General features: G+C 40.6%; 1 protein-coding gene and 1 pseudogene across 1 annotated transcript in view; one reads left to right on the top strand and one right to left on the bottom strand.

Moving 5' to 3' along the window:
• Kif14 (kinesin family member 14) overlaps nucleotides 1-18,497 on the bottom strand; it is a 70,757-nt gene extending 52,260 nt beyond the window's left edge. Inside the window, exons 1-8 of the mRNA XM_055598151.1 lie at nucleotides 17,464-18,497; nucleotides 15,180-15,434; nucleotides 13,865-13,952; nucleotides 6,677-6,775; nucleotides 4,441-4,493; nucleotides 3,719-3,749; nucleotides 3,279-3,386; nucleotides 519-635 (exon numbers count right to left, since the gene is read on the bottom strand). Of these exons, the coding sequence (XP_055454126.1) occupies nucleotides 519-635; nucleotides 3,279-3,386; nucleotides 3,719-3,749; nucleotides 4,441-4,493; nucleotides 6,677-6,775; nucleotides 13,865-13,952; nucleotides 15,180-15,434; nucleotides 17,464-18,497 (1,785 nt within the window). The remainder of the gene's footprint in view (nucleotides 1-518; nucleotides 636-3,278; nucleotides 3,387-3,718; nucleotides 3,750-4,440; nucleotides 4,494-6,676; nucleotides 6,776-13,864; nucleotides 13,953-15,179; nucleotides 15,435-17,463) is intronic.
• Nucleotides 6,838-7,131, top strand: LOC129669778 (60S ribosomal protein L37-like; annotated as a pseudogene).
• Nucleotides 18,498-18,656: the final 159 nt, after the last annotated feature.

The raw sequence follows: 18,656 nt of genomic DNA, 5'->3' as shown, positions 1-18,656 counted from the left end.
ATTAATTTTCTTTGAAAACTATTCCCAATACAGTATGTAAACCACAGCAATCTGTAAACTAAAGATAAAGGTTTTTTTGTTTGCTTGCTTGTTTTTCGAGACAGGGTTTCTCTGTGTAGCTTTGGCTGTCCTGGAGTAGCTTTGTAGACCAGGCTGGCCTCGAACTCACAGAGATCTGCCTGCCTCTGCCAACCTGAGTGCCAGGATTAAAGGTGTGTGCCACCATGCTTGGCTAAAGATATTGCTTTGTTGTTGTTCAGTATCTTCAATTTGTACTTTCCTACAAATAATGCCCTCAAGTTTTATCATCCTGAGGACAGTGAGGGAAATGCTAGGGTGCAGCTGTGATCCCAGCTAGTCATGAAGCCTGAGGCGGTGGGGGGGGGGGGGATGACTCAAGCTGAGGAGTTCATGGGCGACTCAGCAATACGGCAAGACCCCAACTCACAGCAGCAACACGACAAGACCCCAACTCACAGCACGGAGAGGAAGAGGGAAGTGACCATTACCCTACTTACCTTCAGTCGCTCTCCACTCGTGTGGGCTGAAGAGCAGCGCTCACTGCCAGCCAAATCTATTAAGTTTATACGGCTTATGATTCTGTGGTCATGCTCTTCCCCTTCCACAAATTCTGTCTACAGCAACATCACAGAAAAATAATTTATGGTTTTTTTAATGACTTGCTATAACATAAGCCTTTAAATGGTGATGTTATTCAATTACAATTTTTTTAAAAGACTTATTTCTCTGTTATGTATTCAGTGGTCTGTCTGCATGTAGGCCTCCATGCCAGAAGATAACATTATATCTCATAGATGGTTGTGAGCTGCCATGTGGTTGCTGGGAATTGAACTCAGGACCTGTGAAAGAGCAGCCAGTGTTCTTATCCTCTCAGCCATCTCTCCAGGACCCCAAATTATTTATTTTTAAAACCATCTCTTACTATGTAGTAATGCATATGTATCCATGAAATCTACCATTGAGCAGTGCTTAGACTGTGACAGATATATAAAAGAACTCACTTTAAAGAGAGCAAAAGTATTAACTACTTAGTGATCTTAAGCAAACAACTATGAATGGAAAAATGTTGCTTACCTCAGCAGTATAATAGCAAAACATTTAAATCAATATAAATGTCTAACAGCAGAGAAAATTAAGTAATTGTAATAGCTAGTAGAGTAAAGCTTTAAAAATTACCTCTATAAGGAATTTCTATGGCATATGATTGTTAAAAATTTTGTGAACTCTGATTATAATTATAACCAATTGAAAAATTATATACCAAAATGTTTACAGAGGCTTGAGGCGTATAACCTATGCATGGTTTTTAAAAAAATCTATTACTCTTTTTTTGTTTGTGCATGTATGTGTATGTGTGCATGGAGCTGAAGATTAACTCAGGTGTTTCTCTTTAGAAGCCATCTGTCCCTTCTTGCCCTGAAGCCTACCATGTAGCCCAGGCTAGCGGGGCGACAAGCTAGGGCTCTGCAGCCTGGGACTCTCTGGGGTGGGGACTGCAGTCTGTGCAACTGTGCCCAGCACTTTAACTCAAATCCTCTGCTCGTGCTGGAAGCAGTTTGCTCACTGACTTCTCTCCCTGTCCTTAAAACCTTTTCTCTTCTAACGTTTTTCCAAGTACCCTAAAATTACTATACATTGTCAAATACTGCTACTTTTCTATCAATGATATAATAAATTGTTAGTCATCTATTTTTGGTATCGTAAAGTATTGGTCATGTGTTTTTGATTAAAAATGATAAATACCATATTGCTATATATAACAATATAGGGAAATTTCCTAAAATGTATTTGTATTTACAGTGATTAAGTCTATCCTTAGATTTTTAGATTTATAGAAGTAAATAATAAAAACACAAAACAAATTCATTCACTATCTTATGTACAGAAAGTCACCACCACCACCACCAAAAATACTCTGATCTGCCTATGCGCTTTGGACACAGCACTCAGGATCTTAGCCAGAACTGACGTGAAAGACCCCTCCCCGAGGACTAACTTTCATAGCTTTGAAAGGTGCCAAGCAAGCTGCCAGGGAGGGAAACAACATATAGCCCTCCCCAGCTAGGACACCTATGAACCACAACAACGGCCAGCACGCATGATATCTAAAGGTACAGTAGTGGCACTCATATTTTGGTGGTAACCAGCAGCTCTCTAGTATATCCTGCTCAACAGGAGAGAAATCATACCTGCAAACTGACCCAGGGCTGATGAGGTAATGGACGTTAGAGGAGAACTTGCACTTTACTAAACTAGCATAATTCCTGATTGCATTCTACATTCATATCCTGTATGCACAGATAAATATAGCTCTCACTCTTCATCAAAGAGGCTTCTCTACGATGAGAGACCCTCACAGAAAACTACAACTGGTCAAAATGCAGAGAACAACTGATCACGGAGCGCTGGGCCCCATCAGGGACATGCACAACACACGGGGCGGAGTGTCTTGCAGGAAAAGGCAGAAAGACTGTAAGAGTCAGAGGACCAGAGGACCTGCCGTGGCACTTCGTGTCCTAAGAATGTCAGCATCAGCCGTTTATCTCAATAATATAGATGCCTAAACAAGACCTGAGTAGGCACTATACCAAGAGACATGCTAATGTGCAGAGGAAAAACCTCATGGGACTCATAATGCCTTAAATTTTATCAGAAATTATAAAAAGCACTTTGGAATCTTAACATTATACTATCCCAGTACATAACACCAAAATACATATTTCAACTCACATGTGCATGTACAATGTGCATGTTATTGAACACAGCTGAATTTATACTGAGTCATTCTTCTTTTCCTAAAGGAAAAGAACTAGAATGCTGAAAACCAGGAAATGACTCTTGTACAACTCTTCACTTAGCACCTAAAGTCATAGGAATAAAAATGAGTTGCAAAGACTCTTAAGCTGATGGGGAAAGATGAGTATAAGAAGGAAATCTACATTCATACTCAGATTAATTAAAGAACTACAGGCAGCTTAGAAATGCTGAGTGGGAGGTATTAGTCTTCTTCAGGGATAAGATCCATAAATTGTTATCCACCAAGTGGCCAGCCCTGCAAGCATATACACACAAGCAAACTGAGTGTTATGTATGTGTGTGCATGTATAATAACAACAATGAAAGGAAAAGAGGCCACATATTTGAGGAGCAAGGTGTTGACAACATGGGAGAGACTGGAGTAAGAAAATGGAAGGGATAAATAGTGTCATTATATTTTAATTTAAAAATACAATTAAATTACAATAAAAAAAAAATACCTTGGTCCGGGTCATCACCAGGGTGAAAACCGAATGAGATCGGGAGCTTTTGTCATTCATGCCAGTAGCCGCAGTTGCTCTTTGTTTATTTCCCAATTCCAGCCAACTCTAGTAAGAGAGAAGTGGGCCAGGAGAGCCTACTGTGACTTATTCAAAAAAATTAAGTAACAAGAAAGAAAGCACAGTTGATTTTTATATACACTTGCAACTTACACACATGCTTAATTAATTCACACAAAAGCTTTTGCTAATCTTCTAAAGTGACAGGATGTTCAGTATTTTAGTTGAGAAAAATCAACCAGTTTGGTTAAAACTTAATGTGCAAATTCGGTTCACAAGATTTTCTTTTTACACATGCCAACAATTTAGGAGAAAGTCTCATAAATGTTTATCATTGTGCTCTATCTAGTTAAAGTAAAATAAAATATAACCAACCTTACCTGAATATCAGAGTAAGAATTGACAACATTCCTGTTTTTTAAGAAGTAAAAAGACAAAAACAATTTTACTAATGATTTTATTTTTATTCTGATAAATTAATACTCTTTCAGTGATTACTCTAACAATTATAACAAACTAATTCACAAACATTATCATACTAATTCTCCCTAAGACATTTCTTAAAAGTCAGAATATATGATAATGCCTTAAATTTTATCAGAAATTATAAAAAGCACTTTGGAATCTTAACATTATACTATCCCAGTACATAACACCAAAATACATATTTCAACTCACATGTGCATGTACAATGTGCATGTTATTGAACACAGCTGAATTTATACTGAGTCATTCTTCTTTTCCTAAAGGAAAAGAGCTAGAATGCTGAAAACCAGGAAATGACTCTTGTACAACTCTTCACTTAGCACCTAAAGTCATAGGAATAAAAATGAGTTGCAAAGACTCTAAGCTGATGGGGAAAGATGAGTATAAGAAGGAAATCTACATTATACTCAGATTAATCAATATCTGGTGTCAGAATCTTTGCAGGTATTTTGAAAGATACTAACAATACAAAGAACAAAGGACTAAGAGCCCATCTGGAGAGGAGAAAAGCACTTGGATAACAGTTTCAAAGCTGGATGAAATGCAGTGGGATGAGCACCTTATGCAAGCATTCTCTCTCTCCATCTGCTTTCTTCCCCTCGTACTAGACACTTACATTGACAGAGCTTCAACATATGGTCCAAAAACAGGATGCTCCCTCACTCTCAGCTGGAGGAAACAAACATTACATCTTTAAGAATGTGACAAACATTTAGTAGAAAATGTAATTCTGAATTTTTTTTTTTAATATTCAAGTTGGAGGTAGAGATTTATCTTTACACTATACAGAAATACAAAGGTTCTCACAAAATCTATTAAGACACTAAGAAACATCACCAGAAATACGTATAGTTAAATAATATACAAACATAGACTGTATATGTCTTACTCTTTATTCTTAAGTCCTGAAGTAGCTATTTATATGATTTTAAGTCTCTCTAAGACAAATTCATTGTAAATTTCAGATATTAAATTTTTTCACTTATATTGGGTTATGATAGCACACACCTTTAATCCCGGACCTCAGGAGGCAGAGGTTCTTGGCTATCTATGAGTTTGAGGCCAGCCTGGTCTATAGAGCTAGTTTTAGGACAACCAGGACTATATAAAGAAACCCTATCTTGAAAAACCTAAAACAAAAATTTCACTTGTAATAATTTTAAAATGCATAGAAATCATTGAGGAAAATGCCATTTTAAGTTCTTCAAGGTTACCTATGAAAAACTTTGTAACATTGGACACAGACAGTGATTTTAGATTTTCGAGGGGTTTTTTTGTTTTTTATATTAATTAATTAATTTACTTTACATCCTGCCTGCAGTTTCTCCTTTCTCCTCTTCTCCCAGTCTTTCCCCACTACTTCCCTGGATTTTCATTTGTGTTGAGAAGTACTTCATAAAATTAAAACTTCAATTCTAACTGCTGCTTTTTTTTTTTTTTAAACTGAAATCTATTTCACAGATGATCTAATGAACATCAAATGAATAGAGGCTGGAGCAATGACTCAGTAAAGAGTTTACCTCACAAGCAGGAGGACCCGCTCAGTCCCTAGGGCATGCATGAAAATGTCTGGTATGGTGGCACATACGCTCATAATACTGGACTGGGAAGAACAGACAGGAGGCTCACTGGCCAAGCCACTCCAGCCCAACCGGTGAGTGCTAGGCCAATGAGACACCAAAGGGTAGACCATAATATTCTGAGGAAAACATTTGAGGCTGGCTGCTGGTCTGCAAGCAGATACTATCACATGCGCTCCCCAAACCTGCCACTTTAAAAAGTCAAACAATCCACTTAAAGGTGTATTCTACAAGAATACAATTTTTAAAAACTTTTAGATCTTTTTTGGCTTCTAGACTGTTATACATTTCATATTTAACTCACACAGCCTTACGAAATCCTGGGACAAATATTTTATTTTTAACTTTTAGACAATATTTGATTAAATTTTATTTATTTGTTTATTTATAAAGCAGGCTGGCAGAAAGATCTGCTTGCCTCTGCCTCCCCCAAGTGCTGGGATCAAAGGTGTGCACCACTATGCCCAGCTAAATTTCTATTTATTTATTTATTTGTTGTTTTTGAGACAGAGTTTCTCAGTGTAATCCTGGCTGTCCTGGAACTCACTGCAGCCTAAGCTAGCCTTGAACTGACAGATCTGTCTGCCTCTGCCTTTGAGTGCTGGGATTAGAGGCGTGTGCCACCACATCTGGCTACTTGATTAAAATTTAAAAATAAGTTAAATCTCAATTAATTTAATTTCCATTTGTGATAATGTTTAGACACTTCCAGACAACAATGTAAACTGGAGATTCCCAAGTGCTAGTTATTACTAACGTATTGGTTATTTTTATAAAAATTAAAGTCATGCTCTCCAAAGAACTCAAAAATATATGAAGTTATATAAATGGAAATAAAAACAAATGATAAATAAGTTAAGGCAGGCAAGATGGCTCAGCAGGCAAAGTGGTTATTCCCAAGCCCGAGGACCTGAGTTTGGTCACCAGAACCCACAGCGGAAGGAGAAGATGAACTCCCTCTGTAAGACTGTCCTCGTCTCCACTTACCCACACACACTACACATCCATCTAAACACTCTGCCTGCCTGCCTGCCTGCCTGTCTCTCTCTCTCTCTCTACACACACATTTTACAATATTATGTAAGGTGAGGAGAGATGGCTCAACAGGTAAGGACACTTGCCACCAAGTTCAGTCCCTGGGATCCACATGGTAAAAGTAGAAAAACTGATTGTCCAGTCTTTGCCACACATGCAGCGGCACACACATGTGCCACCTCCCACATAAACCAACCAACCAAATAAATAAATGTAGCAAAAGTATTTAACTCTTACTGGTTGTTTTCTCTGACCATTTTCACCTTTACAAACCAGAAGGTCATGAATTTTCTCGTTATAAACTTCAAAGAAGCTCATTTCAAGATGGTAGCTGACCTAGAAGGATAGAAACAAAAGGCATCCAGTTTACATTAAAATTGCCTTTTTGCAGAAGCAAGATGACAAAGGGAATGTCATCCTTTGGAAGGGTCGCAATAAGACGCACACGTTGTGCCGCGGCTGTGGCTCTAAGGCCTACCACCTTCAGAAGTCGACTTGTGGTAAATGTGGCTACCCTGCCAAGTGCAGGAGGAAGTATAACTGAGGTGCCAAGGCTAAGAGGCGAAACACTACCGGGACTGGTCGGATGAGGCACCTAAAAATTGTCTATCGCAGATTCAGGCATGGATTCCGTGAAGGAACGACACCTAAACCCCAAGAGGGCAGCTGTTGCAGCATCCAGTTCATCTTGAGGATTTCAATCAGTCATAAAATAAATGACAAAAAAAGACAAAGAAAAAAAACTTGCATTTTTTGCAAAACATGTGCCTAATATGAATATAACTCTAGAATATACAAAAAAAATTTTATCACCAACATAAAAAATATAATTAAAAATCAGGCAAAGAACTTGAACACTTGTCTAAGAACCCTATAAAAATGGCAAAGAAGCACTACAACAACAAACTGGGTTGGAATGATAGCTCAGCAGTTAAGAGAATTTGCTGCTTTTGCAGAGATCCTGGATTCAGTTTCCAGCACCAACATGACCACTCAACCATCTGTAACCCCAGTTACCATGGATCCAACACCCTCTTCTAGCCTCTAAGAGCACCAGTACACATAAGCAAACATTCACACACATAAAACTTTTTAAAAATTAAATAAAGGAAAACAACAAGCCTTGATGAGGATATAAAGAGACTAGACTCCTCTTCCACTGTTGGTAGGGATATAAATGGCAAAGCTACTGTGGAAAATGTTCCTCAGAGGTTAAGCACACATTTACCCCAAGGCTCACATTTCTACTCTTACACACTCAAAAGAACACAGACTATTCAAGTGAAAATTTGTATACCAGTGTTCACAGTAACACCGTACAGGTATAAACAGCCTTTTGTATTATTATTCAGCCACCAAAAAAAAAGGAAGTACTGATTGATACTTGCTATAACAGATTTACCTCCAACAAATAACACTAAGAAAATGAAGCCAGACAGACATTATATGATCCCACATGAGGTAAAATATGGGAAATATGAGGTAAAAAAATGTTTAAAGCAGGCAAATTCAGAGAGACATAAGCAGATTAGTAACTGCCTGAGTTTGGAAGTAATAATGGAATGTCGACAATTTAACATGTGCAAAGTCTTCTTTGGAAGAAATGGAAATTTCTCTGAACTATACAGAGACTGTATTAAGAATCTGCCAGCCAGGTGGTGGTGATGCATGTCTTTAATCCCACCACTTGGGAGGCAGAGGCAGGCAGCCTGGTCTACAAAGAGAGTCCAAGACAGCCAGGGCAACACTGAGAAACCCTGTCTCGAACCCCCCCTCACCTCCCCCCCCCCCCCCCCCGGCACACACACACAGACACAAAATTTGAGCCTGGAGGTGGATCAGCAGTACAGGTATTTGCCGCCTAGCCTGATGATCTGAGGCTGATCTTTGGGACCCATATGGTGGGACAGGAAACAGGCTCCCACAAACACATTGTGACACATCCACCCCCACAACAAAGAAATATAATTTTTAAAAATTCACCACTACACAGTACATTTTAAAATGGTTAATGTTCTATGAACTTTATCTCCATAAAACAAGTTTTCGCATTTCTTCTTGTTAACATCTAGATGAAGTTCAATTTAGGCCCTTAAGAATTTAAGTAGCTACCTACTATGTGTATGGCGTTAGCTTGTTGCTAAGGATGGAAAGGAAATGAAGTACAAGGCCTTGCCCATATAGAGGAATCAAGATACTCTCCAATAGAAAAGTAATTGCCAAAGAAATATAAGGTAATCTTTGCCAGCTATACATCTGATAAAGGATTTACATACAGAATATATATGGAGCTTAAAAAAAACAAACCAAGAAAGTGAGCAACCTGATTTAAAGAGAAAAAAGACTATGGGACAGGACAGTTTTCAAGAGAAAAAACAAAATGCTCTTTGTCTTAAGAGTTCAATGCCATTAGCCATCAAGGAAAAAAAATTACTGTGAGACTTTATCTTACTCCAGTTAGAATGGCTACATGGAGAAATTGTAATCCAGCAACATGGCCACTCAGGCTGGAATATAGACACATCTTTAGCACACATCTTTAATCCCAAACAATGAAGGTAAAGTTAGTTGGTAGAAGGAAGCAGCCATATTTGAAAGTGATGTCTAATTGGGAGACAGACAATGTGATGAATCAGAGAAAGATTTGACAGAATAGGATATGCCCAACTCTTATGAGAACAAGGAGGAAAAAGAGGTCACTAAAAAGAGAGCAGCACAAAGAAAGAGGAAAGGGGAGGTAGAGACAGGTGGATCTCTGAGTTCAAGGCCAGCCTGATCTAGAGTGAGTTCCAAGATAGCCAAGGCTACACAGAGAAAAGCGGTTGATTACCTCCATGCAAGTCAGGCCACGATTGTACTAGAGGGTACAGGTTGTTTGGCAGGTCATTATCATAGCTGAGGAGGACTGGATGAATTTTCTTTACTAGCACTCTATAGAACACCTTCCGGCACTGTGAAAGCCAGCTAGTAGGGGGAAGCTTCCAAATCGGTTCTAGCTTGATTCCTCTCCGTTTGAAAAACAAGCAAACAAAAAACAAAAACAAAACAACAACAAAAGAAAACAAACAATAAATGCTGGCAAGGATGTGAAGAAACAGGACCCCTAACTGTTGCTGGGTGTGTGGACTGGTGCAGCCACTATGGAAATCAGTGTAGAGGTTTCTTAAAAAGCTAAAAATGCAGCCGGGTATGGTGGCACATGCTTTTAATCACAACACTAAGGAGGCAGAGGCAAGCGGATCTCTGTGACTTTGAGGTAGACAGGTCTAAAGAGAAAGATTCAGGATAACAAAAGGCTACATAGTGAGAGCCTGTCTCAAAAAAGGGGGAAAGGGGAAAGAAAAAAAGAAAGAGGAGGAGGAAGGAAGGAAAGAATCAAAAAGGAAGGAAGGAAGGAAGGAAGGAAGGAAGGAAGGAAGGAAGGAAGAAAGAAGGAAAAGCTAAGAATGGAATTGCCACAAGACCAAGCTGTACCACTCTTGGGCATGTGCCCAAAGACCCTGTACTCAACAACACAGTTGTACTTCTGTGTTCACTGTGGCTCTACTTACAAGACAAGGAAACAGAACCAGCCTAGATGTCCATCAATGTATGAATGGATAATGAAAATGTGGTACAAATACACAGTGAAATTTAATTTAGCAGTAAAAATAAAATATGAAATATGTAGGAAAATGGATGATCTGGAATATTTATAATGAATGAGGTAACCCATTAAAAGAGGAAGGACAGTAGAATACCAGACATGAAAAATGGGGGCTAGATAAAAGAGTTATGAACATGAACAGGTCTAAGCAAGGAGGGGTATAAGGGGATAGGAAAATGGAGGAGAGGGGGGAGAGGTAAACTAAGAATATATGAAAGAGCCATATAGAAAGTCACTCTTTTATGACCTTATTAAAATTATAATTAAAAAAAAAAAAAGAGTTCATGGAGGATATATTCCACTGACGAATAATGTTTCTCCCAGAAGCAATGGGTTATTAAACTAAAGTCTTGGTGCCAGGTGTGAGATACCTCCCTACAAGTTCCTGGATGGGAAAACATTGAAAGCACCCCCCCCACCCCACCCTCAGAAAAAAACCCATACAGGCAATTTGCCATTGCTCTTAATTGCCCACCCAAACTAGATGGTGAAATTGCGTTGCTGAGGGCACCACACAGCCACGGAGAGGAATCAAGCTAGAACCGGTTTGGAAGCTTCCCCCTACTAGCTGGCTTTCACAGTGCCGGAAGTTGTTCTATAGAGTGCTAGTAAAGAAAATTCATCCAGTCCTCCTCAGCTACGATAACGACCTGCCAAACAACCTGTACCCTCTAGTACAATCGTGGCCTGACTTGCATGGAGGTAATCAACCGCTTTCTGATTGGGTTTGGGGCCAGCGTCCAGGGCCTCTGCTTGGGGAGGGCATAGGCACTAGTGGTGAGCCTCCTACTGCTGCTTTCCTAAATAGTCATGTCGTTAAACTACCTGCTACACACCCATGTTTACACCCACAGATAGTGCTGCGCCCAGACTTCACCAAAGCAACTTCTTACTGCAGTGGACAGCAACTAATACACAAACGCGTAACTAACCAAAGCGCTAAGAGTAAACGAAGTGCTTGGCCCTGAGCGGGACAGCTACATCACCATCCCTTCCAGGCTCAGGGAATATATGGAGCATGGTGCAAGGAAGAACACAGGAAGAATGTAAGATCCAGAGGACGGAAAAGTGCAGCAAAAAAAAAAAAAAAAAAGTTGTCTGCTAAATTTGACAGTCACTGAGTTCACTGCAGCTGTGGTTACCTGCACGAGACCGACTGAAGATGGGGCCGGGTGCTGTACTGTGTCTCTAATTAGATATGAGTTCTTTCAGAATAAAGATGCAATACGGCACATGAGTGTCAAGAAGCAGAATACACGTGGTATCACAGGATAGGAGCAAAGCACATCCAGACACAGACCAGGTATGTGAGAATACCATGCATGCGATCAAAAGTTCATTTACAAATGCTGTGACACAAGCGTGAGGGATCAACAAACACATAGTTACTTTTTATTGCTGATTAACATATGAAATTGCCAGAAGTGATGATATACTCCTTTGATCCCAGCACTAGGAAGGCAAAGACAGAAGGATCTCTGAGTTCAAGGCCGGTCTTGTCTACATAGCAAGTTCCAGGCCAGCTAAGGTTCCACAATGAGACTCTGTCTCAAACAATTAATTAAATTAAGAGCTAGCTCAGCATTTAAAGTGTTTGCTATACAAGCAAGAGGATCAGAAATGCTGGGTGGGCATGGTAGTCCATTATTGCAGTTTTAGAAAGTTGAGACAGGGGCATCCCTGGAACAAAAGAGCTAGCAAGAATAGCTGTATCAGCAGGCTCTGGGTTTGATTAAGAGATCCTGAATCAAAGGATAATGTGGAAGAAAGATCCCCAGCTCCAACTTTGGGCCTTCACACACAGACACACGTGCATATGCACCCTCACAGATGTGTCCTAACACATATAAATATACATACACTGTATGCACCCCATACATATGAAAAGAACACAAGTGAAAAGATTTTTTTAAAAAAGAATGAATAGGAATATGCGATTTCCCTGTTTAAAATCCTCCCGGGGCCTGAAGATATCTGCAAGCTTGCTTTACACAGTCCTCTAAGAACCAACTTCTGCCTGCCCCTCTAGTTCATCTCTTGCCACCTTCCACCTTCAAATTCCACTCACACCAAAGTAAACAATTTACTTTGCTCCCTACTTTCTTACTTTCATCTTTGTGGCAGCTGTCCCCTCTGCCTGGAATGTCTCTCCCACTTTCCTTTCTCAAATAACTAATATATGTTCTTAAAAGCAAGCACAGTGGGCTGGAGAGATGGCCCAGAGGTTAAGAGCACTGGCTGCTCTTCCAAAGGCCCTGAGTTAAATTCCCAGCAACCACATGGTAGCTCATAACCATCTATAGTGAGATGTGGTGCCCTCTTCTGGTGCCATACATGCAGGCAGAACACTGTATACATAATAAATAAATAAATCTTTTTAAAAAAAAAAAAAAAAGCAAGTACAGTTGTTACTTCTAAGAAAACCTGTCTCCAATTGACTCACTTTCTTGTTTGCTATGCTTTTGAATGTATCCCCCGAAGGTTCATACTCTGTAAGAAACCAAATACCCAAATTCTCATGTTCACGTTCTTTGGAGGGAAGACCTTTAGGAGACAATTAGTAAGATCCTCAGGGTACGACCTATGACAAGATTGGTAGCTTTCTATGACCTCAGCCTATACGCCCTCTGCCGTGTTGTGATGTCAGAAGCTTCATACCACCAGATCATCTTGATATTGGGTTTTCAGATTCTATTCTATTACTGTGAGAAACTTTCTTCTTATAAATTTTCCTTTGCTATTGTGTTATAACAGAAAGAGTACAAATGCAATGTAACAGCATGGTATTTGCTTGAATATGTTTAGCATGTAATTGATTACACTTGGCTGTTTACCAGTCTATCTCCCCTGTTTCTCTCTCCTGACTATAGAGACCCCTGGCCCCAAATCTAGGATAATAATTTCCCTTATAGAAGTACAGAAACTAACTCTCAGGCTGTGCTCTAGAGCAAATGACCTGGAATCTCCAGAAGAGATTTCGTAAGCCACATATGCCTGCCCCTATGAGAGCCCTGATGAGCCTCAAGATCAATGACTTTGACAAAAACCTAGTCCAATAGATTGTCAAGCAACGGTGCTCAGCAGACAGCTCCTGAAGGTCGAATGAACAAGTGACACAAGAAGCCAGCAGACTATGCAGCTGCAGCATGGCCAGAAAGTCTTTCAAAGCCGAGACCCGGTTGCAGCCAGAAAGGTATGGCTTTTAAAGCCGAGTCCTGGTTGCGGCCAGAAAGGCATTTAAAGCTGAGTCCTGGTTGTGGCCAGAAAGGCCTGGTGTTTAAAGCCGAGTCCTGGTTGCAGCCAGAAAGGCATGGCTTTTAAAGCCGAGTCCTGGTTGCTACCCTGGCTTCACTGCCCTTTCTGTTTCTAGCTGGGCAAGAGCTGCCTGCTGTGTTAGGCTAAGTCTGTGCACCTACTTGACTGTAGAGGTACACAGACAGGTATATAACCACCTTCTTGAAAGCCACTACACAGCACAAAAGGAGAGAAGCAAAGAAAGGAGCCAGGCTTGGTGGTGCACACCTAGAGTCCCAGCATTCAGGAGGCTGGGGCAGGAGAACTGAGAATTCAAGGCCAGCCTGGGCTACAAAACAAAGCACAACAGCAAAAGGTGGACCCTACCACTGCCCACTGGGAAGACCTGCTTCTGCATTTGGAACGTCCTGCCCCCTTCCTCTCCACACTCCAGCAAAGGAAGGCAAGCTGGAAATGAGAACGTCATCTTTTAGACCTTGCAATTGGTCGTGGCAGTCAGGATTGTGATTTGAGTTTGAGCATACCTCTGGGGTTTGCTTTTTGGCTACTTGAGCAAAAAGATCTTCACAGAATCTTGGAATTATTCCAGGTTCTTCATTAAGTCCCATCATCCTAGAAATACATTATGGACAAGAAGGAAGATTTTGAGTTCAAAGAGTAATGTTTTAATACCTAGATACAATACAATGCAGAATGGACAGGGCAGAATAATTGGTAGACATATAACTTCAGTATTTATCAATTTAGTATACTAAAAATATCCAAAATTTCTGAGCTATTTTGAAGTAATCAACTTATTTTCATCAGCCACAATCACCATAGTTATCCTACTGAGTTATGTCTTAGGCCTGCACCTATACTCCTGATATGTCTTGTCCTTCCTTCTGAGCATCTTTCTTCTAACCCTCCTGCTTAAAGTCCATATTAAACTATCTTTAATAAAACCCTACTTCAATAAAGTAAAAGGAAACTTATGTATGGCCAAAATCTCTAGTCAGGTATTTAGGTATTTCTCCAGTAACTTCACAGTTGCTCAAATAGATTAATACAAGAAAGACTGAAGTTTTTGACTTGCAAAGCATGAGACTGAGATACCTTACAATCATTTCTCTTAATACACACACACAGACACACACACACATGCACACTATCCTATTTGGACTTCAGTTTACAGAAGAAACATAAGTAAAACCTGGAGAGATGGCTCAGTGGTTAAGAGCACTGGCTCTTAACTCCCAGAAGACCTGGATTTAATTCCCAGAACCACCCACACAGTGGCCAACAACCATCTGTAGTTCTAGCTCTAGGGAATCTGACACCCTCTTCTGGCTGCCTCAAGCATCCAGTATGCATATGGTAGACATACACACAGGCAAAACACCCATATACATAAAGAATAAAATTAAATAAAAAATAAGTTACAGCAAAACAGAGACAATTATTTACAAAGTAAATTACCTCATGTGTAAACTAGAGATTCAAGTGTGTGCCTAAGTCTAGAATAACGGATGAGACAGCCCAGATCTCTATGTTGTCAAAACTATAAGCTTGGGAAGACAAGATGGCTCAGCAGGTAAAGGCACATGGCAGGCAAGCTTGGTGACCTGAGGTCAATTCCCTAAGAAGAAAAGAACCAACTCCATAAAGCTGTCCTCTGACCTCCACAAATATGCCATGGCCCATGCAGCCATGCACAAACACTGTATGCACACACACACTAAACTAAAATAATAATAATGATAATTTTAAAATCCTGTATTCTTTCTACAGCCATGATGCTTCTGACAAAAGAAGAAAATATAAACACTTCTGGTTAGTCATATGATCAATATCACTTACGTATAGGACTTTCCAGAGCCAGTCTGACCATAGGCAAAGAGACAGGTGTTATAGCCTTCAAAAGCTCTTTCTAGAAGCGGCGCTGCCAACGTCTCATACACAGTTGTCTGGCTAGCATAGTCAGGGTGACATTCATCAAAAGACCAAAACGAAACGTCGTAAATAAAACTGTAAACTTGCTTCATCTCGGGATGTTCCACGGTTATTTCCTCACCGTTGGTGAAGACAACTTGGCATGCTTTCTCAATCTTCTCTCTTTGAAAAGAAGAGTGCGGGGAAAAGTCAGGTTCCTCTCCTTGTTATGAATACCATCTCCACAGAATACAGAAAGGCCTCACCAAGCTTAAGGTCACCATTCCTTCAGGGCAAGACGATTCTTTAGTATCATGTAGAAAATTAGGAACCCAAGGTCTCCAAAATGTATTTTCTGTCACTTCAAAGGAAAACAATTTCAAATTTCTTTTCCAGAAAACCACATTTTAAATTTTCTATGGGAAATTTTAAAAAGTTCCCATCCTATGCATATGTTTCAATTCAAATCATGCAATGTCTTTTTATATTAAAAATATGGGAATAAAAATCTATATAACATGCTGGGCAGTGGAGGCCAGCCTTCAATCTCAGCACTTGGGAGGCAGAGGCAGGCATATCTCTCTGAGTTCAGGGCCAGTCTGGTCTACAGAGTGAGTCGCAGGACAGCTAGGACTACAGAAAGAAACCATCTTGAAAAACAAAACAAAATATATAATGCTGGCATAAAATATTGAATACAATTTTAATGAACCTGGAGTAATACAAATTTAAATCTGACATGTCTTCTGTCACTGTTAATGCAATGGTCATTCCTTGCATGAGATTCCCGCATTTAAGACCTCCAGTCTTCATTTCCATCCTTCTAGCCCACTTAGAAAACCCTCCCTTACTCAGTAAAAAAACTCTCACTGGCCCTAATGTCAGCCTCCCGCCCTGTCGCACTCCTTTCCCTGAGGCTCTTGCTTTACAATCTAACTTATCCTCCAAACCATCGGTCTCTCTGATCTGCTGAGAGCCACTCTGCCCCACCCCTGCTTTCAGAGCTTCTCTCATGAGTTTGGAGGCACCCACTTTGTGCTTTTACTACCCAGGATCCTTCAGGTGTAGTCATCCATCATGGGCTTTGCTTCTCCCTTCCTTTAATTGTTCTGAAGCTTTTGTTAGCTTAACTTTCTCAGATCAACTCATCAGCATTCCTCTCTTTTTATCATCACCCCATTTCTGCTAAAAAAAAAAAAAAAAAAAAAAAAGACCTTTATAGATCTTATTAAACTTCTAACTATTGAGTTTCAGTTCAAAACTATACCTTCCCTCATGGAAATAGTGGTCACCATATCCATTTCTAGGTCACTTAGATACACATCACACTAACAACTACAGATCCTGTGACATTTTTATTGTTTTCCTTTTCAAGACAGGGTTTCTCTGTGTAGCCCTAGCTGTCCGGGAACTCACTCTGTAGACCAGGCTGGCCTGGAACTCAGAAATTCACCTGTGAGTGCTGGGATTAAGGGCATGGCCACTACACTCAGCTGACTTTTTAAAATCTTCTCAATAATCTGTGACTATCCCAACCACAATCACCTTTAGAGAAAAATCCTACGCCATCAAAATGAAGATTGATGTGGCTCTGCATTTCTCACCACTATGCGCCAAATGCAGATGATGCTGTTGACATCCACCATTCTGGAGCATTATTTTAGGAAGATACAGGGAAGCTGTGAGCGTGTGTGAATCTTATTAAAGGAAAAGTAGACATTCCCAACAACCACAAATCATGAATTTGAAAGGAGATTGCATCAGAGAATTCAATGAGTCAGTCGGCGGCAACCTCCCCTAGTCCCCTGCCCACTTTAGGTCCAGGCCTCACTCTGTAGGTTGGCCTGAAATTTGCTACATACACCAGGCTGGCTTCAGATTCAAAGATCAATCTGCTTCCACCTTCCAAATGCTGGGATTAAAAGGTGTGCACAATCATGACTGGCTCCGTTTCAAAAATTATGTGGTCTATCACAAAAATCATCAGTATACTACAATTAAGCCTAAACACTGATGGGCCGGAGATGTGGCTCAATGGCGCAGCATGTAATAGTGTAATGAGGCCTTGGGCTCAATTCCCAGCACCGTTGGAAAATGCCAGCAACTCTAAAGACACATGAATACTACACTGGCTTTCTAAAACCAGAGAAGACTTACAGACACATCATGACATGGAATTGCCTCGGCCCGAGAGCTAACGCGCTGAACATACCTTTTGCTAAAAGGCCTTACGCGGACAGCCACGGTCACTTGACTGTTTTCTACTTTTAAGGAGTCTGTTTCTGCAAAGGTATTCTGAACTGTGGTTTTGTCTTCTGGAGGAAGTGTACTTTCTTGTGATCTTTCCCTTTTATTTGCCAGAAGAGAACTTTTTGGCCGTGGTTTGCTCTGAGGGCTTGCTATCCTGGTTTTCAGTGTTGATATAGCTGGGCTTTTGGGTGGAGGCAGCTCATGCCTTGGTGTCCATCTGTGTTCTGGAACACATTTCACGGGGGTCTTTGTTTCTAAGCTTCCAAACTTATTGACATTTTTTGTAACGTCCTTCCCAGCATTTCCGTGGTGTGAGGTTCCTGCTCCTGACACTTTGATGTCCAGCTTGCTCTCCATCGGTTTCACCGCTAAGAGTTCTGACCTCACAGCTTCAGCCTGACACTGGGAACCAACAAGTGCTCTACTGCTTGGGTTCTTAACTGTCCTGTTTTCACTTGAGGTGGTGAAGGCGGAAACCATTACTCCAGCGTCACCTGAGTCTTTCACAGAAACTGCAGGGTTTACAGGCTTTGCCTCTGCCCTCGTTTCCTGTGACTCACAGTTATTTTCTGCGCTAACTCCCACAGTATTCGACGTTTCCCGCTTTTCCACAAGATCCGTTTTAGTGTGACAACGTTGTAACCTAAGACTTGCCTCTGCTGTTTTTCTAGCAATGTTTCCCAACTCATTACCAAGTAAAGATGATTCTTTGTTCCAAGTAGCCCTTCTCTGAAGGGTCAGTCTATTGGGGTCTGGGGTAACGGGGATCTCTTTTGCTTTTTTACAGGCAGAGATAACATAAGTGCTATTTATGTCTCTGGCTTTGTCTCCTGCACTCAGTGATGGGTCATGACTTTCACACTCTGACGTATTTGACTTCAAGGGCTGTTTAAGTTGTCTGCTGTGGGTGAGGCCACTCGACGATGAAGCCTTCTGGGAAGAAGAAACTTCCAGGCTGCCACTGTTGTGTCTATTATGCAACGTGTGTACCGACATCTTGGTAGCAAGTTACTTTATAGAGTGTGAAGAACCTAAGCACTTTCGACGCTTGTTTGATTGCTGCACATTTTGTACTCTTCAGCTTCCAAAGCTATTTAACCTGCTTCAAAAGGAAGGAAGGAAGGAAGGAAGGAAGGAAGGAAGGAAGGAAGGAAG

Source organism: Psammomys obesus, unplaced genomic scaffold, assembly GCF_907164565.1.
Source record: "Psammomys obesus unplaced genomic scaffold, mPsaObe1.curated_primary_1811, whole genome shotgun sequence".
Lineage (NCBI taxonomy): Eukaryota > Metazoa > Chordata > Mammalia > Rodentia > Muridae > Psammomys > Psammomys obesus.
The sequence above is the reverse complement of the archived record's forward strand: the minus strand, read 5'-3'. Positions and strand labels throughout refer to the sequence as shown.